The sequence below is a fragment of the Pristiophorus japonicus genome, chromosome 8, assembly GCF_044704955.1.
Source record: "Pristiophorus japonicus isolate sPriJap1 chromosome 8, sPriJap1.hap1, whole genome shotgun sequence".
NCBI lineage: Eukaryota > Metazoa > Chordata > Chondrichthyes > Pristiophoridae > Pristiophorus > Pristiophorus japonicus.
The window spans coordinates 25,002,954-25,027,493 of NC_091984.1; the positions used below are offsets into that span (position 1 = coordinate 25,002,954).

At 44.2% G+C, this 24,540-nt stretch overlaps 1 protein-coding gene across 9 annotated transcripts in view; it reads left to right on the forward strand.

Moving 5' to 3' along the window:
* The window catches only part of hfm1 (helicase for meiosis 1), a 202,633-nt gene that overhangs the window by 21,563 nt on the left and 156,530 nt on the right, over positions 1-24,540 (forward strand). For 7 of the 9 annotated variants that reach the window (XR_011594031.1, XR_011594029.1, XR_011594030.1 and 4 more), the window contains 9 exons: positions 1,633-1,868; positions 3,737-3,784; positions 4,922-4,992; positions 16,330-16,462; positions 20,367-20,518; positions 22,707-22,784; positions 23,008-23,166; positions 23,287-23,487; positions 23,578-23,666. Coding sequence is in view for 5 of the 9 variants with exons in the window: in XM_070886575.1 (XP_070742676.1) it covers positions 1,633-1,868; positions 3,737-3,784; positions 4,922-4,992; positions 16,330-16,462; positions 20,367-20,518; positions 22,707-22,784; positions 23,008-23,166; positions 23,287-23,487; positions 23,578-23,666 (1,167 nt within the window). In the remaining 4 variants the exon portion in view is untranslated. The remainder of the gene's footprint in view (positions 1-1,632; positions 1,869-3,736; positions 3,785-4,921; positions 4,993-16,329; positions 16,463-20,366; positions 20,519-22,706; positions 22,785-23,007; positions 23,167-23,286; positions 23,488-23,577; positions 23,667-24,540) is intronic. The other 2 variants (XM_070886579.1, XM_070886580.1) reach the window with 1 other exon arrangement.

The window sequence follows — 24,540 nt, forward strand, 5'->3', positions numbered from 1 at the left end:
ACAGGGCTGGGGTTTTGCTGAGATGGTGGCGGGCAGCATGCTGCGGGATGGAGTCGAGGTCACTCGTGTCAAAGGCAGACTCTTGGTTAAGGATGTCTTCGAAGTGTTCCTTCCAGCGGGTCCTGACTGCCTCGGTGTCCTTCATGAGTGTCGTCTCATTCTTGGCCAGCAGTGGGGTAGGGCCTTGAGTGCTTGGGCCATAGGTGGACTTGATTACGGTGAAGAATCCTTGCACATCATGGCTGTCGGCCAGCTACTGACTCTCCTGTGCTTTCTCCACCCACCATCTATAGGTCCCGGGTTTTTTGTTGGACCTTGGTCTTAAGCCGTCTGCAACGTTGCTTTGCTGCTCCCGAGTTTGTTTGTTGTTTTAGGTTTAGAAATGCCCTGTGCTTGCGATTTATTAGCTCTTGGATCTCCTGGTCATCTTGGGTGAGATCCCTGAGGGCATTTGAGATCCACAAAACTGTGTTCCATCAACGAATTTTCAATGGAAGGGATATAAATTAGGAAAATAAATTTAAAACTAGGCTGAGTCCTCTTGGCCCTGCAATGGAGAGGCCATAAGTTCCATTTATACCAGGGAGAGGCTTCGGAGCCCACTTCATTTGGATTAGGTCATTAAATTTCAATTGAGGTGGGCTTGTGCTTGCCCTCCCACCATGGGTCTGCGTTGGGGGAGGTTTCCGTGAATTACCCTTGAGAAGGTGGTGGTGAACTGCCTTCTTAAACTGCTGCAGTCTTTGTGGTAAAGGAATTCCCACAGTTTTGTTAGGGAGGGAGTTCCAGGATTTTGATCCAGCAACAATGAAGGAACAGTGATATATTTCCAAGTCAGGATGGCATGTAACTTGGAGGGGAACTTGCAGGTGATGGTGCTCCCATGTGCCTGCTGCCATTGTCCTAGGTGGTAGAGGACCCTGGTTTTGGAAGTGCTGCCGAAGAAGCCTTGGCGAGTTGCTGCAGTGCATCTTGTAGACAGTGCACTGGGTGGAATGAGTGAATGTTTAAGGTGATGGATGGGGTGCCAATCAAGCGGGCTGCTTTGTCCTGGATGTTGAACACCTTGAGTGTTGTTGGCGCTGCACTCATCCAGGCAAGTGAAAAAATATTCCAGCACACTCCTGACTTTTGCCTTGTAGATGGTGGAGTCAGGAAGTGACACACTCGCCGCAGAATACCCAGTCTCTGACCCGCTCTTGTTGCCACGGTACTTATGTGGCTGATCCTGGTTTCTGGTCAATGGTGACCCCTCAGGATGTTGATGGTGGGAGATTCGGCGATTGGAATGCCGTTAACTATCATGGGGGGGTGGTTAGACTCTCACTTGTTGGAGATGCCCTTGAAAGGCCTCAGCATAATTCACGCATGTTGAAACCTGACATAAGTCCCCTTGAGGCATTCAAAAGCTCCAAATCTCATCAATTATCTTCCTCAGTGAAAACAAATATTTTTTCTTCAGATCTTTTTAACTACACATCTAAAACCTTCAAAAATACTTGGAATTGTTTTACTGGTATTTTAAAAAGTTTGATGAATAACCTCATTGTATTCATTTGCCAAATCAAAATAATGTTTCCTAAGATCTGAAATATTTAACACTTTTAAATGCACTTCTCTCTTTTCCTATAGATTATTTAAAATGCCGATGCCAACCAAAGCAGCAAATGATCCAACAATTGTTAACTGCCCACCTTTTCTTGAGAGCTCCCTGTTACATGATGAAAAATATGATTTTAGAAATTTTGCTGAAAAGCACAATGAGTATGGTGCAACAGATCGTACCAAACAGAAGCATCAGAATGACACTCAGTCTGTAAAAAAAGCACATGTACTTCCCATGATGCCACAATCGCTTAATGTAAAAGGTAAAGGATATTATTATAGCAGATATAATTGGCCAAATTTTCCATCCTTTGTGAATTATAGTTGAAGGCACCAGTAAAAAATGATGTAATGCCATGAGAAACTTACAGCTGGCTTTGGAGGCTGAAAAGTCCTGTCAGTCCTTCATTATTCAACTTGAAATAGTACGCTGGATTAGCCATTTCTATTTAATTTAGTATCTTTTAAACCTCATTAAGTGGGCTTTCATTTTCCTCAAGGCTAATGAGTCCAGGGCTGGATTTTCCTATTGCGCTGGATGGTGGTGGCAGCAGGATTCTGCCCGTCATCTTAGTCCCATTGTGATCCCAGTTTCACTGAAGTTGACCAGTTTACTCTGCAGGGTGGGATTCCTGGTGCTGCCCAACAAAATTCAATATTGTAATGGGACACCCATTGCACTGCCTCACAGAGGATGAGGGGTCATTAAAAGGGCAGAAGTGCCTCAAAGCTTCTTGGGCACATCTGGACAAGAGGTTCTTAATTGGCTTTTGACCCTCGAGAGGCCATTAAAAAAGAAGTGCTCACTGCTGAGCGAGCCTTCTCCCTCCAACATTGGCACTAACAGGCTTGCTGTCTCTTCCCCAGGATATACTACCCTTTCTCTCCTGGTAGTCCCCACGTTCAATAGTAGGCAGACGGTGGAGAAATCAGCTGGTTTCCTGGGCCCAGCCCTTGCTGTCATTTGAATCTGGTGGAATGGTCGCGGGGTGGGGTGGGGGAACAGGTATTCCTGCTAGGCGGGAAAGAGGAAATAGTTCCATGGGATTCAGTGATGAGCCTTCCCCACTCCATTTTCCTTTTTTTTGTTTCTATACTGGCTGAAATGTGCTGTATGCAATTTTCAAATCAAAGTTTTTCCTGCCTTTTTGTGCATCACTCCAGCTATTTTCCTTTAATCTTGCTGTTGCACCAGCGGGATGTGCTATGGGGGTAATTCCTTCTCTGTATCCTCAGCATCATTGAAAGTGATACTACCAGGATAAACCTGCTGTGCAGTGCATCCTGACATTGAAAGAGCAAAACTAAGAGGAGATAGCATCAGTGATGGTCTGAGGTAGGAAGAGAAGGAAATATTCTTTTAGCGAGTTAATGGAGAACGAGGGGTTTGAGAGAATTACCAGTGGCAGGGCAGTTTGAAGCGAACACCAAGTGGTTGAGGGGGAGACTGAACTGACTATTGAGAGGGCAGGGAATTGTTTGAAGTTTTCACATAAACAACACAAAATGTTGGTTCACAAAGGTTAGTAAAGTATTCCATAATAACGATCGACACATATCAGTAATCATGTTTTTTCTACAACTAGTACACATTCTATTATTTCTGTGCTCTGATCTTCCTAGTTATGTGCATATGCAAAAATTCTAAGATAAGAAAATGTAGTTTGGTATCTACACACTACCTAGTTCAACCCTTGGTTTATGACATAGCTCATTGTAAATATGGATTGAAAGAATAAGAAAAGAATGAACTTGCATTTATGTAGCGCCTTAATTCCTGCTCCTGATCATTTTGCAGCAATCCCTGTTAGAAATACTTCTGAGTATACTTGGCTGAGTATAATATTGGACTCAGTTGTGATGTCATTCACAGCTGAATTGTCCATCAACACGCACTGTAAGGCTTAAACAAAAAGAATAGCCACTTGGTAAAGGTCTTTAGCACATATGGAAATATACCTCCAGATGAGCCAACCCCCTCAGGAAAAGCAATGAAAGAAAAAATAAGCAAATTGGGCAAAAAAAGTGAATAGATTTGCATAAGAATAACTTACAACAACATAAGAACTGAAATAGAATCCACTTTTTCTTGATTCATAATAGATTTTTTTAACTTTCTTCTTACTTACAGATGCAACAGGCAGGAGTTCAGGAACTTTGAGGGCAGTTACCGAAATACGTATCCTTTCAACATTGTTAATAATCGAATTAAAGTGATTAATTTGTTAAAACTAAGCTATTTAATTCTTTGGCTCTAAACAGAATAACCTAGGCTTATTTTTTTTTGGTTTTAGAATAATTTTTTGAAGCAAAACATGCATAACAGCTGTAAGAAGCCAAGCATTATGTACAGAGGGAGCAGCGTGCGGCGGCGCGCTCCTGGCCTGCAAGACCATCAGCAGGCCGGGGCCCGGGGCCCGGGGCCATCAGAGGGAGCAGCGTGTGGCGGCCCGGCCCAGAAATTGGCGCGGGAGGCCGGGGCCATTAGATGGAGCAGCGTGCAGCAGTGCCACTGCAGGGAGCAGCACGAGCTGTTGCAGGAGAGCGATGGCTGATTGCAGTGTGGGCAGGTGCAGCAGGAGCGGCGAGGTCAGGACGAAGGAGCGGCAAGAGTTCGTAGAGGATGTGATCGGGGCCCAGGAGAGGTGAGGGCCCAGGGGCAGCACGGGCCAGCCCACACTGCGATACGTGTGCGCACTAGGTCCGTGTAGCAGAGCTGGTCTCCAGTCATCTTGGTTAATCCTTGCCACTGGACCAAGACCTAGCTCTGTCAAGCCCGTGTGGTGGCTGAGGTGCAACGACCACCACACGTTAAAAAAATCCATGCACAGGCATCTTCCACCCTTCAAGATTTAGTTCTGGATCCGGAATATGGTTGAAACACCTGTCAACTCATCCATTTTCAGCGTGGAAGCAAGTCATCCTCGTTTCGAGGGACTGCCTATGATGATGGTGACATTGTAATAAGGTGAAAGGACTCCTGAATGGAGCCTTTCCAAAAAATATATGAAAAGATCACAAGATGACTTAGAATACTCTTTAAAAACTAGAGCTATACCAGGGCCCCATAATGGTAATGGACTATACAAGCTTTCTTGTTTCTTGTGGAATGTATTGCCACTAGATGGCAAGAGCTGCACATGCTATATCATTCTATTTTTAAAATGTTTACTTGCTGTTGAAAACTGGATCTGTTGAGAATAGAACAGTGAGTACACATAGTTAAACTTTCTATTTAATTAGTAAACTTTTAACGACATACTAAATGCTGTAATTGAAATGGTATTGACTTGGTCCTTAACAAGCTTGTACAAAGCTGCACAATTCAGAAATGTTTTCAAAGAATTTCCTTATTTCAACTACATACAGTCCAAAGCATTAGATGAGGTATGTACTATAATTAATAGTCTAATAATGCTGCCTTTCTTCAAATTAAAGGCTTTTTAGAAAATGTATTTGTATATATGTGGGAGAAGCACAAAAGTAAGAGTAACACTCATAGCTAAGTGGGTGTTGGACAGAATGATGCTTTTAAAAATTTAACAACTTGCTAACAATGTTGCAAAAACACATAATTTAGAAACATGAGATTCCCAAGAAAGCTATTTCATTAACGGGAATGAAAAAAACCATCAATTAAGATACTCCTATGTATTAATCTTTTAACACTTACAAACACTTTACTGGTATAAATGTTGAAAAGTTTGTTAATCTAGCTGTGGAGCGTGCAGCATTTGTAAGAAATGGATCAATGGCAAATTCAAACATCCCAGGCCTTGAAGGCACTGATTAACACGGTTATGGAAAGGCTTTAAGACTTTGGATGTCTGAGGATAATTCCCAGCAATCCAGCAATACAATGCAGACAACAAACAGAACAGGAAGTCACATATAGAGTCAAGGCGGTGCAGCACAAGGCATATATGGGCATGAAACAAAGTAAGACTTGCATTTACAGAGCGCCTTTCACGACCACCGGACGTCTCAAAGCGCTTTATAGCCAATTAAGTACTTTTGGAGTGCAGTCACTGTTGTAATGTGGGAAACGCGGCAGCCAACATGTGCCCGGCAAGCTCCCACAAACAGCAATGTGATAATGACCAAATAAACTGTTTTGTTATGTTGATTGAGAGATAAATATTGGCCAGGACACTGGGGATAACTCCCTTGCTCTTCTTCAAAATAGTGCCATGGGATCTTTTACATTCACCTGAGAGTGCAGACAGGGCCTCGGTTTAACATCTCATCCGAAAGACGGCACCTCCGACACTCTCTCAGCACTGCACTGGAGTGTCAACCTAGATTTATGTGCTCAAGTTCCTGGAGTGGGAATTGAACCCGCAACCTTCTGACTCAGAGTACTACCAAATGAGATACAGCTGACATTGCTGACAAAGTAGTTATTTAAGATGCCAAAAACACTGTACTAATTAATATAATGCAATGTTAGCAAGGATGTAGCCAGTAAGGTGGTAGAAGGAAAAATAACAGTATTATGAAAATCAGATTGTACATGCCAAGATGGGAAAGAAAACATATTGCAGGAATTAATTCCATGGGCCAAGTTTTTTAAATTCATTCTCGAGATATAGATGTAGCTAGCAAGATCCGCGTGTTTTACTTATCCCTAGTTGCCCTTCATCATCATCATCATAGGCAGTCCCTCGGAATCAAGGAGGACTTGCTTCCACTCCCAAAGTGAGTTCTTTGATGGCTGAACAGTCCGATACGAAAGTCACAGACCCTGTCACAGGTGAGACAGACATTCGTCAAGGGAAGGGGTCGGTGGGGTTGGTTTGCCGCGTGCTCCTTCTGCTGCCTGCGCTTGGCCTCTTCATGCTCTTTGCGTTGAGACTCGAAGAGCTCAACGGCCTTCCGGATGGACTTTCTCCACCTCGGGCGGTCTGCGACCAGGGTCTCCCAGGTGTCAGTGGTGATGTCGCACTTTACCAGCGAGGCTTTGAAGGTGTCCTTATAACATTTCCGCTGTCCTCCTTTGGCTCGTTTACCATGAAGGAGCTCCGCAAAAAGCATTTGCTGAGGGAGTCTCGTATCTGGCATGTGTTCAATGTGGCCTGCCCAGCGAAGCTGATCGAGTGTGGTCAGTGCTTCAATACTGGGGATGTTAGCCTGGTCAAGGACACTGATGTTGGTGCGCCTGTCCTCCCAGGGGATTTGCAGGATCTTGCGGAGACATCATTGGTGATACATCTCCAGTGACTTGAGGTGCCTTCTATACATCGTCCATGCCTCAGATCCATACAGGAGGGCAGGTATTACTGCAGCCTTGTGGACCATGAGTTTGGTGGTAGATTTGAGGGCCTGGTCTTCAAACAGTCTTTTCCTCAGATGTCCGAAGGCTGCGCTGGCGCACTGGAGGCGATGCTAAATCTCCGCTTCAATGTCTGCCTTTGTTGACAAGAGGCTCCCAAGATATGGGAAATGGTCCACGTTGTCCAGGGCCACACCGTGGATCTTGATGATTGAAGGGCAGTGCTGTGCGGCGGTGACAGGCTGGTGGAGGACCTTTGCCTTACGGATGTTAAGCGTAAGGCCCATGCTTTCATATGCCTCAGTGAATACATTGACTATATCCTGCAGTTCAGCCTCTGAATGTGCACAGATGCAGGTGTCGTCTGCATACTGCAGCTCAACGACAGAGGTTGGGGTGATCTTTGTTGTGCATCGTAAAGCATGCACTCCCATGTTCCGCCACCAGGGAGCGCATCCCGTGAAGTCCCAAGGGATCCCAGCATCCCTTGGGAGCACTGTACATAAGCAGGCCCCTAAGGCTTGTTCCTCACTCTGGAGTGTCTTAATAAAGACTGAGGTCACTGTTACTTTAACCTCCGTGTGTGCAGTCTCATCTGTGTTAGGAACACAATAACTGGCGACGAGTATACGAATCCAACGCAAAGATGCAGCAAACTGTGGTCATCCTGGAGAAGTTCTCGGAGGGTGAGGACTGGGAAGCCTATGTCGAACGGCTAGACCAGTACTTCGTAGCCAACGAGCTGGATGGAGAAGTAAGCGCTGCAAAAAGGAGAGCAGTCCTCCTCACAGTCTGCGGGGCACCGACCTACAGCTTCATAAAGAATCTTCTGGCTCCGGTGAAACCCACAGATAAGTCGTATGAGGAGCTGTGTAAACTGGTTCAGGAGCATCTTAACCCGAGGGAGAGCTTGCTGATGGCGAGGTATCGGTTCTACGCGTGCCAGCGATCTGAAGGTCAGGAAGTGGCGAGCTACGTCGCCGAGCTAAGGCGACTTGCAGGACAATGTGAGTTTGATGGCTGCCTGGAGTAAATGCTCAGAGACGTGTTTTGTACTGGGCATTGGCCACGAGACCACGCTACGAAAACTTTTGACTCTAGAGATACCGACCCTCCGTAAGGCCATTGTGATAGCACAGGTGTTTATGTCTACCAGTGATAACACCAAACAAATCTCTCAGCACACAAGTGCCAGCAATGTTCATAAATTAACTGGAACTGTGTTTGTGAGCAGAAATGTACAGGGCAGAAACCATGAGTCTGCAACTGCCAGCAGGCCTCAGATGAATCAGAGTCCGCAACAAAGGATGAATGCAAGGCAATTCACACCTTGTTGGCGTTGTGGAGGCTTCCATTCAACCTATTCATGCCACTTCAAAGGGTATATTTGCAAGAGCTGTGGAACAACGGGGCACCTCCAACGAGCTTCCAGACTAGCTGCAACCTCTGCAAAACCTGCTAACCACCACGTGGCAGAGGAAGATCGGTCCATGGTGGATCAAAGCAATTTCGAGCCTCACAGAGAGGAGGCAGATGCTGAAGTACATGGGGTGCACACATTTTCGACGAAATGTCCACCTAGAATGCTAAAAGTAAAATTGAATGGCTTACCCGTAGCCATGGAACTGGACACTGGCGCTAGCCAATCCATCATGAGTAAAAAGATGTTTGAGAGACTGGTGCAACAAGGCACTCAGACCAGCCCTGAGCCCCATCCACACGAAACTGAGAACGTGTACCAAAGAGCTTATCACTGTCCTGGGCAGCACCATGGTCAAGGTCACCTACGAGGGCATGGTGCACGAACTGCCACTCTGGATTGTCCCAGGCGATGGCCCCACACTGCTTGGAAGGAGCTCGCTGGGCAAAATCTACTGGAACTGGGATGACATCCGAGCACTATCACATGTGGATGAGGCCTCATGCACCCAGGTTCTTAACAAATTTCTTTCCCTTTTTGAGCCAGGCATTAGAATCTTTTCCGGGGCGAAGATGTGGATCCACTTGGTCCCAGAGGCACGACCCATCCACCACAAGGCGTGAGCGGTACATCACATGATGAGGGAGAGAGTGGAAATCGAGCTGGACAGGCTGCAACGCAAGGGCATCATCTCCCCAGTGGAATTCAGCGAGTGGGCCAGCCCGATCGTTCCAGTACTCAAAAATGATGGCACGGTCAGGATTTGCGGTGATTATAAAGTAACTATTAATCGTTTCTCGCTACAGGACAAATACCCGCTACCTAAGGCAGACGACCTATTTGCGACGCTGGCAGGAGGCAAGACGTTCACCAAGCTCGACCTGACTTCGGCGTACATGACGCAGGAGCTGGAAGAGTCTTCGAAGGGCCTCACCTGCATCAACACGCACAAGGGACTGTTCATCTACAACAGATGCCCGTTTGAAATTCAGTCGGCTACAGCGATCTTCCAGAGAAACATGGAGAGCCTACTAACTTCAGTACCACGCACGGTGGTTTTTCAGGATGACATATTGGTCACTGGTCGGGACACCGTCGAGCACCTACAAAACCAGCGACTGGATCACGTAGGGCTGCGGCCGAAGAGGTCGAAATGCGTCTTCATGGCAGAAGAAGTGGAGTTTTTGGGGAGAAAGATCGCGACGGACGGCATTCGGCCCACAGACAGAGGCCATCAGGAACGCGCCCAGGCCACAGAATGTCACGGAGCTGTGGTCGTTCCTGGGACTCCTCAACTATTTTGGTAACTTCCTACCGGGGTTAAGCACCCTCTTAGAGCCCCTACATGTGTTATTGCGTAAAGGTGAGAACTGGGTATGGGGAAAAAAACCAAGTAATTGCTTTTGAGAAAGTCAGAAACATTTTATGGTCCAACAAGCTGCTTGTATATTGTATAACCCGTGTAAAAGACTTGTGCTAGCATGTGATGCATCGTCGTACGGAGTCGGGTGTGTATCACAACAAGCTAACGTTGCGGGGAAGTTGCAACCTGTCGCCTATTCTCCAGGAGCTTGTCTAAGGCCGAGAGGGCCTACAGCATGATTGAGAAAGAGGCATTAGCATGTGTGTTCGGGGTAAAGAAAATGCATCAGTATCTGTTTGGCCTCAAATTTGAGCTGCAAACCGATCACAAGCCCCTCATATCCCTGTTCGCTGAAAACAAGAGGATAAATACTAATGCCTCAGTCCGCATACAAAGGTGGGCACTCGCGCTATCAGCGTATAGCTATACCATCCGCCACAGGCCAGGCACCGAGAACTGTGTGGATGCTCTCAGTCGGGGGTGGAAATGGCCCAGCTTGCAAACTTGTTGATGGTGGCGCAGCCCGCAGACTTGTTGATGGTCATGGAAGCGTTTGAAAATGATAAATCACCTGTTACGGCCCGCCAGATTAGGACTTGGACCAGCCAAGATCCTCTGCTGTCCCTAGTAAAAAAAACTATGTACTGCATGGGAGCTGGGCCAGCATCCCAATTGAAATGCAAGAGCTAATCAAGCCGTTCCAGCGGCGAAAGGACGAGCTGTCCATTCAAACAGAGACTACCTGTTGTGGGGTAACCGTGTAGTGCTCCCGAAAAAGGGCAGGGAGATGTTCATCTCGGATCTCCACAGCACACACCTGGGTATAGCAATGATGAAAGCGATAGCCAGATCCCACTTGTGGTGGTCCGGTATCGACTCTGATTTAGAGTCCTGTGTACAGCAATGCAGCGTGTGTGCTCAGTTGAGCAATGCGCCCAGAGAGGCACCACTAAGTTTGTGGCCCTGGCCCTCCAGACCATGGTTGAAGATCCATGTCGACTATGCGGGCCGTTTCTCGGTAAAATGTTGCTGGTGGTGGTGGATGCTTTTTCAAATGGATTGAATGTGAAATAATGTCGGGAAACACCACCACCGCCACCATTGAAAGCCTGAGGGCCATGTTTCACCAGTGCCGAATTTAAAGAATTCATGACCCGCAATGGGATCAAACATGTCACTTCGGCCCCGTTTAAACCAGCCTCCAATGGGCAGGCAGAGCGGGCAGTACAAACAATCAAACAGAGTCTCAAACGAGTCACTGAAGGCTCACTCCAAACCCACCTGTCCCGAGAACTGCTCAGCTACTGCACGAGACCCCACTCGCTCACAAGAGTGCCCCCGTTTGAGCTACTCATGAAAAGGACACTTAAAACCAGACTCTCGCTGGTTCACCCCAACCTGCATGATCAGGTAGAGAGCACGCAGCAGCAACAAAATGTAAACGATGGTCGTGCCACTGTGTCACGGGAAATTGATCTGAATGATCCTGTGTATGTGTTAAACTATGGACATGGTCCCAAGTGGATCACAGGCATGACGATAGCTAAAGAAGGGAGTAGGGTGTATGTTGTCAAACTAGACAATGGACAAATTTGCAGAAAGCACTTGGACCAAAACGAGGCTGCAGTTCACAGACTGCCCTGAACAACCCACAGCAGACACCGCCTTTTTCGAGCCCACAGCACACACCCAAAGGATCAACGACACCACGCCGGACCAGGAAATCGAACCCATCACGCCCAACAGCCCAGCAAGGCCAGGCTCACCCAGCAGCCCTGCAGGGGCAACAACACGCCAGCCCAGCGAGGGCACAGCCAACACACCAGAACAGACATTTGTACCGAGGCGGTCCACCAGGGAAAGAAAGGCTTCCGACCGCCTCACCTTGTAAATAGTTTTTACTTTGCCTTGGCGGGGGTGGGGAGGGAGTGATGTTGTGTATCTGTAAAGCATGCACTCCCATGTTCTGCCACCAGGGAGCGCATCCCCTGAAGTCCCAAGGGATCTCAGCATCCCTTGAGAGCACTGTATATAAGCCAGCCCCTAAGGCCTGTTCCTCACTCTGGAGTGCCTTAATAAAGACTGAGGTCACTGTTACTTTAACCTCGCTGTGTGCAGCCTCATCTGTGTTAGAAACACAATAATCTTGGACTTGGCCTGGAGGCGGCATAGGCTAAACAGCTTCCCACTAGTTCTGTAGTTTAGTTCCACTCCAGCGGGGAGCTTGTTGATTGTGAGGTGGAGCATGGCGGCGAGGACGATTGAGAAGAGGATTAGAGCGATAACGCAGCCCTGTTTGATCCCGGTCCGGATGTAGATTGGGTCTGTAATGGATCCGTTGGTAAGGATCACGGCCTGCATGTCATCGTGAAGCAGGCGAAGGATGTTGACAAACTTTTGGCAGCATCCGAAATGGAGGAGGATGCTCCATAGACTCTCACATTTGACAGTGCCAAAGGCCTTTGGAAGATGAGCCTTCTTGTTGAACTGCTGTAGTCCATATGGTGAAGGTACTCCCACAGTGCTATTGGGTAGAGAGTTCAGGGGCTAGAATTTCCAAACAATCTGCAGCGACCGATTGCTGCCCAAAATACCGCTAAGATTTCCAAAATTATCGGCGGCAAAAAATTCCCCCCCGAAAAAAGTAAAAAATCCGCCAACATCCCCAGCATCGAAGCATAGAGCACGCTCAATCAGCTCCGGTGGGAAGGCTATGTAGTCGTCGTGCCTGATACAAGACTCCCGAAACAGGAACTCTACTCCGAGCTCCATCACAGCAAGCCAGCCCCAGGAGGGCAGAGAAAACGCTTCAAGGACACCCTCAAAGCCTCCTTGAAAAAATGTTACATCCCCACCAACTCTTGGGAATCCCTGGCCCAAGACTGCTCAAAGTGGAGAAGAAGCGTTCGGGAAAGCGGAGAACACTTTTGAGTTTCTTCGTCGGGAGCACGCGGAAGTCAAGTACAAACAGCGGAAGGAGCGTACGACAAACCAACCGTCCCTTCAACCACCACCTGCCCCACCTGTGACAGAGTCTGTAGATCCCGCATTGGACTCATCAGCCACCTTAGAACTCATGTTTGTGTGGAAGCAAGTCACCTTTGACCCTGAGGGACTGATTAAGAAAAAGAACATAAATGTAAGCCTATACATTAATACCCATTATCCAGAGGGCAACCATGATGATTTTATTATGTACCACATCCCTCCACAGTCTCTCACAGCTCCTTTGCCCCGATCTTGCCGCTCCTGCTGTATCTGCCCACGCTCCAATCACCGACCTGGATCTTGCTGACGACACTCTTTGCTGCCATTGCAGCTCGCGCTGTACCTTGTAGTGGTACGTCTCCACGTTGCTCCTGGGCCTCTGCACACCGCTCCCTTTATGGCCTTGACCTGCCGCTGATGGTCTCCCGCAGGTTGGGGCCTCCACACTGCTCTTGGACCTCCGCGCGCCGCTCCTTTTATGGCCCCAACCTGCCGCTGAAAGTCTCCCGCAGGTCAGGGCCCAGGGGAGGTGTGAGTTCGGGGCAAGGGGCCCTGGGGCAGCACGGGCCAGTCTACACTGCAATATGTGTGCGCACTAGGTCCGTGCAGCAGAGCAGGTCTCCAGTTGTCTTGGGTAATCTTGCCACTGGACCAAGACCTAGCTCTGTCAAGCCTGTATGATGGCTGGTGTGCAATGGCCACCACACGTTAAAAAATCCAAGCACAGGCATCTTCCACCCTTCAGGATATAGTTCGGGTTCTTCATTCGAAACCCTGTGAACGCATCCTTTTTTTTTGGCGTGGAATCAAGTCGTCCTCGTTTCGAGGGACTGCATATGATGATGATGATTATGTACCAGTCTACAGTGCCTGTATTATTTGAAGGTCACAAGAGAATGAACAGGTAACTATTGGAAGACGAGGGCTATCCTTTGGGTTAGAAACTCCCCAAGCAGCAGCAGAAAGCAACTACAATTGAGACCCAAGTTACTGCATGAATTACTGTTGTATACACAATAGGCATTCTAAAGAAGTGTTCTATTGTTTGAATTACTTTAGTTAACGGTAGCGAAAAAAACGAGTACGTAGAGTGGCCTATTTTACAGTGCAGCCAAAGTCTCCAAAGTCATCATGGTCTGCTTCGTGCTGTACAATTTTGACATCCAATAAGGAATGAGCCTGCTGAGGAACTAGGAAGAGGATGAGGACGAGAAGAAAAAGAAAAGATACTTAAAATGACAAATTTGCAGGGGTATGGGAAAGAACAGGGGAGTGGAATTACTTAGATAGCTCTTTCAAAGAGCTGACACAGACACAATGGGCTGAATGGCCTTATTCTATGCTGTATGCTGTATGATTCTATGATAAGGAGGGTGTTAGTAGAGAGTAGATACACAGGCAGGGAGATTGTGTGGACCTCTGTGATTGAGCACTGTTTCCAGTAATGGACACATCCTGCACTGACCAACATTGTTTTTACTATGAAAACCCACACTTTAAACATGTTTCTGTATCTTTCTATATTCATCCAAGTAAACCCCTTCCTCTTGCTGCAAAATCTGTAGAGGGCAGTTTTCTACTTTATTTCACTTTTAATTCATTTATTTATCCATTTAAGGTTATGCTTATTTAGTCTGAGATTTCTGATTCATTGGTATGCATTTATCCTTTATTCTTAATATTCCTTTAAAGGCATTCCCAATTTTCCTCTGTTGTGATGTATGCTCTTTATTTTGTTAAAATCTGAATATAGATTATCTGCAAAATAGCATTGGGAAAAAATGAATTGTGGGCTCCAACTGTGTGTCCTACCATCCTGTGGCACAATATATTAGAATATAGGGCCCAAATTTCCCCAACCCCTTTTTTCGGTACGCTCTCCCGAGATGTGGCGACTTTGTACGCTGGAAACGGCGCCGAAAAAATTAATCACGATACCGGCCACTCTGTTGTGTGTCCCGGGTCCTGGCGCGGCGCTCCTCATGGAGTGGGGGGCGGAGCTACAGCCCTGCGCCGAAAACAGTGCCGGCAGCTGCGCGCATGCGCAGTAGAGCGGTCGCACATGCGCAGTAGCTCTGTCCCATGATTGTAATGATGATGCCTGCAGAACGCATCCAGCCCCTATCCCAGGCCAAATTGCCTGCCGAACAGGCCGGCCGCTGAGGGCTGCAAGAAACAGTTTGGTGCGACTGAGTTTTGATCGAGGCGAGAGAGGGGGGAGAGGTTGGTCGTCTTTGGCTGCAGTCTAGTGGTTTGGACCAGGGAAAGCTTGTCGTGTAGCGATGTCGCTTACCATGCTGGGCTGGTTATGCGTTCGTTTGGTTGGGTGGTGGTCTTGTCATGTTAAAGAAGCACATATACAGTGCAACCATGTGCTTCTTTAACATGACAAGACCACCACCTACATCCCATCCTGTATCAATAAATAACCAGCAACATGCAGTTAGGTTGCATTACAAATAATTTATGTGTGAAGCTCTTTGAAAATGTCAGTGGTCAAAAAGGGAAAATGGGCAAAAAGGGAAAAAATTCCTGCCCGAGAAGGGTTGAAAGTCGGTGGGGCGACAGCCGAGTTCTCCCTCCTCGATCCCAGGCCAAAGGTAGGATTTACTTCAGCTCTTTATTAATTTTGTTAATTTAATTATTTACTTCAGTTCTTTAGTTTTTATTGAATGGTTATTACTGCTTGTGCTTTGTTTGGTGCTTGGTGGTGCTTGAAATGTTGTTTAGGTGCAGGATTGCTTATTACTTTGGTCTTGGTGCTTTAGGTGCAGGATTGCTTCTATTTTATTTGTTAATTAATTGCTTATTACTTTTTGAGCTTTGTTTGGTGCTTGGTGGTGCTTTAAATGTAGTTACTTGCACCGATTCCTTAACTGTGTAAGTAAGGTCTTTCTGTGCGGACAAAAGTGGACACATACACTGCCCAAAGTTAGTTTAGTACAACGTTTTTCTAGCCAAATTGGCATAAATGGTGTAAGTGGATGGGAACGCCCCCTTTTGAAAAAAACCTAACTAACTCACTTACACTGGCGCAAATTAATGGCCATGTGTGCAACTTAAAAGATTTTTTTTTTATTCGTTGCCAATCTTTCCAATTCTTTGTCAGATCAACTTGTCAGATCACAAACGCCAAAGGTCACCTTGCGCCCAAACAAAGATCACTCTGCGCCAATGATTTTGCTCTTAGCCAAAAGGCCTAGAGCCAAAGCTGCACCGTTCCTGGAAGTACTGCAATACCAGGTTCGTGCATGGAGTTGGATGGGGCGTCCCCCACCCATCTCCATGGAGGTGGATGGGGCAAGCCCCCCACCCACCTCCTATTTCCAAAAAGCATAGGAGAACCACCTTCCTGATCCAGGGAGAACCACTTTCTGGTCATGGTTACTCCCCTGTCAGGTCAGTTACGTATGATCCTAACCAAAAAAAGATACACCAGAAAAATCAAGTTACACCAAAAAAAACGGTGCAACTCATAGGGAAATTTGGGCCCAAAGTGCTTGTGCACCATGCAACTTGAAAGTTAGGGAGGAAAATGTGCCGACAATGGTAATAAGCTGCTCATATCTGCACATGTAAAAACAAAATATTGAGCTTGTATAATAAATTGTGCAAGTCAAATTGATTCTTGTCTTCAGCCATTTTATTAACTAGATCTAAAAGTTTATGGATTCTTTTTAGCTTCTTTATACAGAGAAGAACTTTGTGATTTGTTCCCCAACTGGTTCCGGAAAGACTGTATTATTTGAACTAGCCATAGTCAGAATACTGATGGACATTCCAAAGCCATGGTCTAATATAAAAATCGTATACAGTAAGTTTAATATAAAGATTTCTTTGATTCTTTTTATCCGAAGACTGAACATTTTTTTCATTACTATTTTAGAAAATCAATACAAAAAACAACGTATAGTGCTGTATTTTCATTTATTGATAGTTCAGCTAACCTATTTATTACTGCAACTACTACTAACATGGTTTATGTCACAATGGTAATTTGTACATAGAAGGTGTTGTAAATAAGATTCATGACAGCAGAAATACAGCCAAAACCATTGTTACAACCCCCAGGAGAGAGAATGATTTACATTTATAAAGCATCTTATTACATCTCTCAGACACATCTCAAAGCACTTCACACAACAAATTATTCTGAGGATAAAGGACTGTTTTGTAGGCTAATGCAATACCTAATTTACACAGAGGAAGTTCCTATGAATGACCAGTTAATGTTTTCAATAGTACTAGTTGAGTGAGAAATGCTGGCGAGAACAGAAGAACTCCCTTTTTTTAATAGTCCCAAGAGTTCTTTAAGGTCCACCTGAACTGGCAGATGGGTCTTGGTTTAACATCTTTACTGAAGGATGGGACCTCGAACAGCGCAAAACTCCTTTGATACTGCATGGGAGTATCACCTTAGATTATATGGTGAAATCCTGAAGTGGGCTTGAACTCACAATCTACTGACTCCGAGGCAAGGGTGCAACCAACTGCTACTACCATAATCATAAATGATTCTTCATTTTACCTCCCTTACATTTATTCCATCACTGCAGGCTGCAGAAGAAAATTAAGTTTGTGATTTTGTTTGTTTATTTCTAACGGAGCCTCTTGTAAAGGTAGTTGATTTATACATTGTTTAGGTGTGTCTGGATACCTGTGTGGGTAAACAGATTCTTGTTAACACGATGAAGGACTTTAAATTATGCTGTGCAATATTAGGATGCAAATGCTTATTGCATTTTTGCACAAATCTTCAGTATGCTATTTTAAAGGTGGCATTAACCCATTTATTCTAAACAGGGTAAAGCTGCAATTAATGTAGAAGACAAAGATATTTAAATCAACACATGTGTTTGTACACTAATAAGAAATAGCACAGCTTCAAGGCTTAAATGAAGTTAAATATTAGCATGGATGTTAGCTAATTAAATGCTGTTGTAGTTTGGTAAGTAGCTTTTTAAAAGTAATATACATCAAAGATTCAGTTAAGCTTGTTGAGAAATGCAATCTTGATAGGCTTCCATGTTTAACCCTTTCATCAGATTGCAAGTCTAAGTTGCAAAACGGGCTTGACCACACTAAAATTGACAACAAATTTGTAAGGTAAATTTTACTTGTATATGTCATCCCTCCCCATTATACGTTATTTACTTTCCCCCTCCATTAGGTTCCATTACATGTCTCAGAAGATGAGTTGGTGACTTGCTCTAAGGTTTCAGCCAATATGAGCTCTACAACCAGCTGGCAAAAGAAGCTTGAGCTGGGTTGACTTGCCTACCATTTTTATTACATTTCCTTCCACACTCTAAAAAACCCACATAGTTTCTACTACTTATTATTCTTTAATTATTTGACCGAAATGAAGAACTTGCCTCTTGGATCTGAACTTATTGTTTCCTATTATTCCACAGCGCAGTACATTGGTACACCAATCTGAGGTAAATTGTTATATTAAACAAATATTGAAATTTTGAGTTATTTTCGTGCAGTGAATACATTCATCTGACAGCTTATAACATGACCATTTTTACAGTAGCAATAAGTAATTGAACTTACCCTCTTTGACACTTGTTAGAAAGAAAAGAAAGATCTTGCATATATACAGCGCATTTCACAATGTTAGGATGTCCCAAAGCGTTCACAGTCAATTAAGAACTTTTAAAGTGTAGTTACTGTTGTAATGTAGGAAATGCGGCAGCTAATTTACGCACAGCAAGCTCTCACAAATAACAATGTGATAATGACCAGATAATCTGTTTTTTGTGATGTTAATTGAGGGATAAATATTGGCCCCAGGATACTGAAGAGAATTTCCCTCTTCTGATAGTGGTTTGTGGGATCTTTTACATCCACCTGAAGGGTCAGACTTGGTTTAATATCTCATTCAAATGTTGGCACTCTAACAGTGCAGCACTCCCTCAGTCGTGGCCCTCCGACAGTGCAGCGATCCCACAGTACTGCCCCTCCGACAGTACAGCACTGCCTCAGTTCTTACCCTCCAACAATGCCGAGCTCCCTCAGCACTGCGCATCTGACAGTGTAGTGCTCTCTCAGTACTGACTCTGGGGGACATTGGCCTGGATTATGGGGCTCAGGTCTCTGGACTAGAGTCTCGAACTCACAACCTTCTGATTTAGAAAGGCGGGAGAGAGAGATCACTACCCACACAGCCACGGCTAACACTAAAGATTTGGGAACAACAAAAGGTGCAGGTGAGTGAGCGAGCGTGAGCTGGGCGTTCAGCTTGCAATGAGACGCTCATGCAGCCCTTTTAAAAAATATCCAGGTGCTGGTAATGGAGAATACTTGCACCAGAGCCACTGGGAATGGAGGAGGTGCGGGCTGGTGGGTAGGGTTGGGGGTCCCCTATCGGCAGTACTGGGCTAGTGAGGTGGTCCAGACCCCTGGGGTCTCCCCACCTTCTCGCTTTGAAGGCAGTTCAGAGAAGGTTCACTAGGTTGATTCCGGTGATGAGGGGGTTGACTTATGAGGAAAGGTTGAGTATGTTGGGCCTCTATTCATTGGAATTCAGAAGAATGAGAGGTGATCTTATCGAAACGTATAAGATTATGAGGGGGCTTGATAAGGTGGATGCAGAGAGGATGTTTCCACTGATGGGGGAGACTAGAACTTGAGGGCATGATCTTAGAATAAGGGGCCGCCCATTTAAAACAGAGATGAGGAGAAATTTCTTCTCTCAGAGGGTTGTAACTCTGTGGAATTCGCTGCCTCAGAGAGCTGAGACATTGAATAAATTGAAGACAGAAATAGACAGTTTCTTAAACGATATAGGGATATACGGGTTTATGGGGACGGGCGGGGAAGTGGAGCTCAGTCCATGATCAGATCAGCCATGATCTTATTGAATGGTGGAGCAGGCTCGAGGGACTGTATAGCCTACTCCTGTTCCTATTTCTTATGTTCTCGCACTAGCCCTCTCTTTGCCAGATGTTAGTCCTTCCACCCCTCACCTCTGCAATAACCATCCACACCTCTTCTGCAGCCATCTTTTGTCTCTTTACTTGTCCCATTATCACCCCATTTTGTTATCAGTTAATCACCCCTCCCCATCACAGACCCCTGGCAGCGTATTTGCTTAAAAGCTGTTCAAAATGTGACATCTTCCCAGTTCTGATGAAGCAGTAACTCTGTGTTTTTCTCTCTCTCTCCATGCAACAGGCCCTAGTGTGCACCTGTGATTTGTAGACTACAGCTGTTGACATGCATGGCATACTCCATTTTGAAATGGCTGATTTGCAGAGTCAGCAGTAAATTAATGTAATATTGCAGCCTTTAGCCAGTTGAAAATCCATTTGAAAACCAGAAGTATATCTGTAGTAAGGTAAAGAAAGTCATTTAGAGAATAATTCTGAACTGAATTGAGCTAAAATGTGAATACAGTAATATACAGTGAGCAATATTATAGAGCTGGTTGTCGAGCTTGTACTGGTCGGAATCTTAGAGCAAGTCATCAACTCACCTTGTGAGACATGTAATGGAACCTAACGGAAGGGGAAATTAAATAACAGAAGGATGCCATTCAACCTATTATTCCTGTGCTGGCTCTCTGTAGGAACGGTCCACTTAATCCCATTCACCTGGACTTTCTCCATACCCTTTTATTGTACATCATCTGTTAATTTTAGAGGAAGCTTGCCCAATTTGTTGCCATAACTTTCCTTCAAAATATGTGATGGAATCTTTCATTTCCTTAGTGGCACCAATCAAAGCCTTATGTAATCAGCGACATGAAGATTGGAAAGAAAAGTTTGGACCTATCGGACTGAACTGCAAAGAACTCACTGGAGACACAGAGATGGATGATTATTTTGAGATCCAAGATGCCCATATTATCATAACTACGCCTGTAGGTGTCTGTCCTGAACAAATCAGAGTAAACATTAAAACATTACTAAACATTAAAAAATATATAAAAATGTGATGTATACTACAGAAGTGTGTTGGAAGCAGCAGTTTTGAAGGAGAACGTTTCTTCAAATAGAATGTTAAAATACCAATTTATTTCCCTAGCATTCATTACTGTAAAATAAAGAATTTGCATTTATATAGTGCTTTTCACGACATCAGGATGCCCCAGAGCGCTTTACAGTCAATGAAATACTTTTCAAATGTTAACTAAATGGGATAAATGGAAACTAATAAAGAAAGCATTCTCCCCATTACAGTTTTCACATTAAGAGGCCTTTAGTTTATGTTTTGGAGCATGGCTAAAGGCAGTTCCAGGAAACAATAAAATTGTTCATAGCAAATAACATTAAGGAGAATCTCCAAAAATACAAGAATGCCATTATCGAATTGTAGAAATTTACAGGACAGAAGGAAGCCATTCAAACCATTGTGCCTGTGCTGGCTCTCTGTCAGAACTATCCACTTAATCCCATTCACCTGGACTTTCTCCACACCCATTTAATTTTTTTCTCTTTCAAATAATTATTAATTTCCCTATCAACAGCTATTCTAGATCCTGTTTCTACCATTGTTTCTAGTAGGGCATTCCATATCCTAAAAACTGAAGCAAAAAAAGACTAACCTCTCCATTTGTTCTTTTGGTAATAATCTTAAATTTATGTCCTCTAGTTGCTGACTCACAGATCAATGGAAACAGTTCTTCCAGATTACGTCTCATAATCTTGAATACTTCTATTAGATCTCCTCTTAACCTTCTTTATTGTAATCTCAAGAGCCCAGTTCCTCTAGTCTCTCTATATCACTAAAACCTAACATCCTTGGCATCATCACGGCGAATCTCTTCTGCGCCCTCTCAATGCCCTTGGCATCTTTTGTAAAGAAAGGCATCCAAATCTGGACACTGTATTCTAGCTAGGGGCTAACCAATGATTTGTATAGGTTTAGCATTAACTCTTTGTTTAAACTCTGTAGCCCTATTTATAATAGGATATTATTATAGAATCCCATATGTTTTTTGGCAATTTGTCCTCTCACTTTTAAAGATTTGTTTATCTGAATAACCAAGTCCAGATTATTTATATCAATATATAAATTGAGCAGAGCAATGATACCAAATCTGATCCCTGGTGAATACCAGTGTTTATATTCCTCCAGTTCGAAAGATATCCATTGACTATATTCTCTGCTTTCTGTCCTTTAACCAACTTCTTATCCATTCTGCCACATTCCCTTTAATAGTGTATGCCGTCATTTTATCAACGTTTCCTGAGTGGCACTTTGTCAAACGCATTTGTAAATCCATATCTGCAATATTTTCTTTATCAATACAATCTGTTATTTCCTTAAAGAACTCTTAAATTTGTCAGACATGACTTACCTTTTACAAATCCATGTTGTGTGTCCTTAATTAACCTGTGTCTTTTCAGGTGAGTATCAATTTTATGTCATATTATGGCCTCTAGAAGCTGACCACCTCCAAAGTTATGGTAACTTGCTTTATTCCTTCACTCTTCTGAATAGAAGTGTTACATTGACAATGCTCCAGTCCTTTGGTACAACTTTCATATTCAAGAATATTTGAAAGATTGTGATCAGAGCCTCTTCTATTTGCTCTTTGACCTCCCACAGCAATCTATGCCATTAAGACCGATTGGCTGCAATGTGCTTTTTGACATCAGTATTGCATAAATCTCTGCCTTTGCTAGGAACAAAATAGCATAACAAACCACCAGTAACTTAGTGAAGGGAAACATTTGTAAATTTAGCTAAATTATAAGTCTCATGTTTCTCAATACAACTTATACAAACAAATTGTCAATGTCTATACAGTATTTACATTTTCTAGTTATAAAATATATTTTCTTGGGGCAGGATCTTGCTGTTCACAATAGGATATGGGTTTGCTACAAAGATTTCTTGTACAAGTTTCTAAATTCAATTAATCATGAAGCGGAGGCCAAACATATTCCCAAACAAATACAGGGAAAGTTACTCATTCACACCCATTTGACAAAACTAAGTATACTCCAAGAAGGGTTTTAAATTTTCCGATCAAAAGTTATAATACTGCATTTTATGTAGAAGTGTATTTGACTCTTACTGCCTAGCTTCTAATTTTTTCTAAGGAAAAATGGGACACCATGACCAGAAAATGGAGAGATAATTCATTAGTACAGCTTGTGCGGCTTTTCCTCATCGATGAGGTAAAGATCTATATTACCTCGTAAATTTTATGTTTTTTGAAGTCAGTATGTTGTGAAATTATAGTTTGCTGATTTTTAGCTGGATTTGCAATGTGTTTATCTTCTAAGGAATTGTGGATATTTTGTATGCAACGATGTTTCAAAGAAAATGAAAATTATTTTACTCCCATTGGATTTTTAGTACTACTTCCACTTTAAAAGTGGCAAATACCTCTTATTCTAGGTACATGTTGTGAAAGATGAATGTCGTGGTGCAACCCTTGAAGTTGTTGTCAGTAGAATGAAAACAGTTCAGTCAGCTGTCTCACATGCGTCCAATCGACCTGATGATATAACTTTGAGATTTGTCGCAGTTTCTGCAACAATTCCTAATGTTGAAGATGTAAGTGTATTCACATCATACTAGATAAAATTATATTGCCAAAGAATAAAGTAGTACTATTGTGCATGATGTCCATGAACATTTTACTGTATTTGTGCATCTTTTGTTTTACTGTCTAAGATTGCAGAATGGTTATCAGATGGAAAAGAACCAGGAATTTCCATGAAAATAGATGAAAGCTATCGACCAGTAAAGCTCCGAAAAGTCGTTCTTGGATTTCCTTGTTCCAGTACTCAAACTGAATTCAAATTTGACTTAACTCTTAATTACAAAATAGCTAGCGTTATACAGACATATTCTGAGCAGAAACCTACTTTGGTGGTATTCATTTTTTAAATTTCTCATTGACATCTTAGTTCTTTTACCAATAGTTCTGTAATGCGTTATTTAAAGCTCATTTTTAACTTTTAGTTTTGTGCTACAAGGAAAGGTGTGCAACAGGCTGCATCTGTGCTTGCAAAAGATGCCAAATTCGTCATGACTATAGAACATAAGCAAAGGTAATATGTTTCTCCTGAATCATATTTAAGTATAGACCTTTTGAAGTCTGGTATGATGAACGTAAGTTCCTGAGCTTGAAAGAAATCTCAAACTACATCATCATCATCATAGGCAGTCCCTCGGAATTGAGGAAGACTTGCTTCCACTCTTAAAATGGGTCCTTATCCAATTTGAGAGCCACAGTCCCTGTCACAGGTGGGACAGATAGTCGTTGAGGGAAAGGGTGGGTGGGACAGGTTTGCCGCACGCTCTTTCCGCTGCCTACGCTTGATTTCTGCATGCTCTCGGCGATGAGACTCGAGGTACTCAGCACCCTCCCGGATGCACTTCCTCTACTTAGGCCAGTCTTTGGCCAGGGACCCCCAGGTGTCAGTGGGAATGTTGCACTTTATCAGAGAGGCTTTGAGGGTGTCCTTGTAACATTTCCTCTGCCCACCTTTGACTCGCTTGCCGTGAAGGAGTTCCGAGTAGAGAGCTTGCTTTGGGAATCTCATGTCTGGCATGCGAACAATGTAGCCTGCCCAGCGGAGCTGATCAAGTGTGGTCAGTGCTTCAATGCTGGGATGTTGGCCTGGTCGAGGAAGCTAATGTTGGTGCGTCTGTCCTCCCAGGAGATTTGTAGGATCTTGTGGAGACATCATTGGTGGTATTTCTCCAGCGACTTGAGGTGTCTATTGTACATGGTCCATATCTCTAAGCCATACTAGGTTCACTAGGTTGATTCCGGGGATGAGGAGGTTGACTTATGAGGAAAGGTTGAGTACGTTGGGCCTCTACTCATTGGAATTCAGAAGAATGAGAGGTGATCTTATCGAAACGTATAAGATTATGAGGGGGCTTGACAAGGTGGATGTAGAGAGGATGTTTCCACTG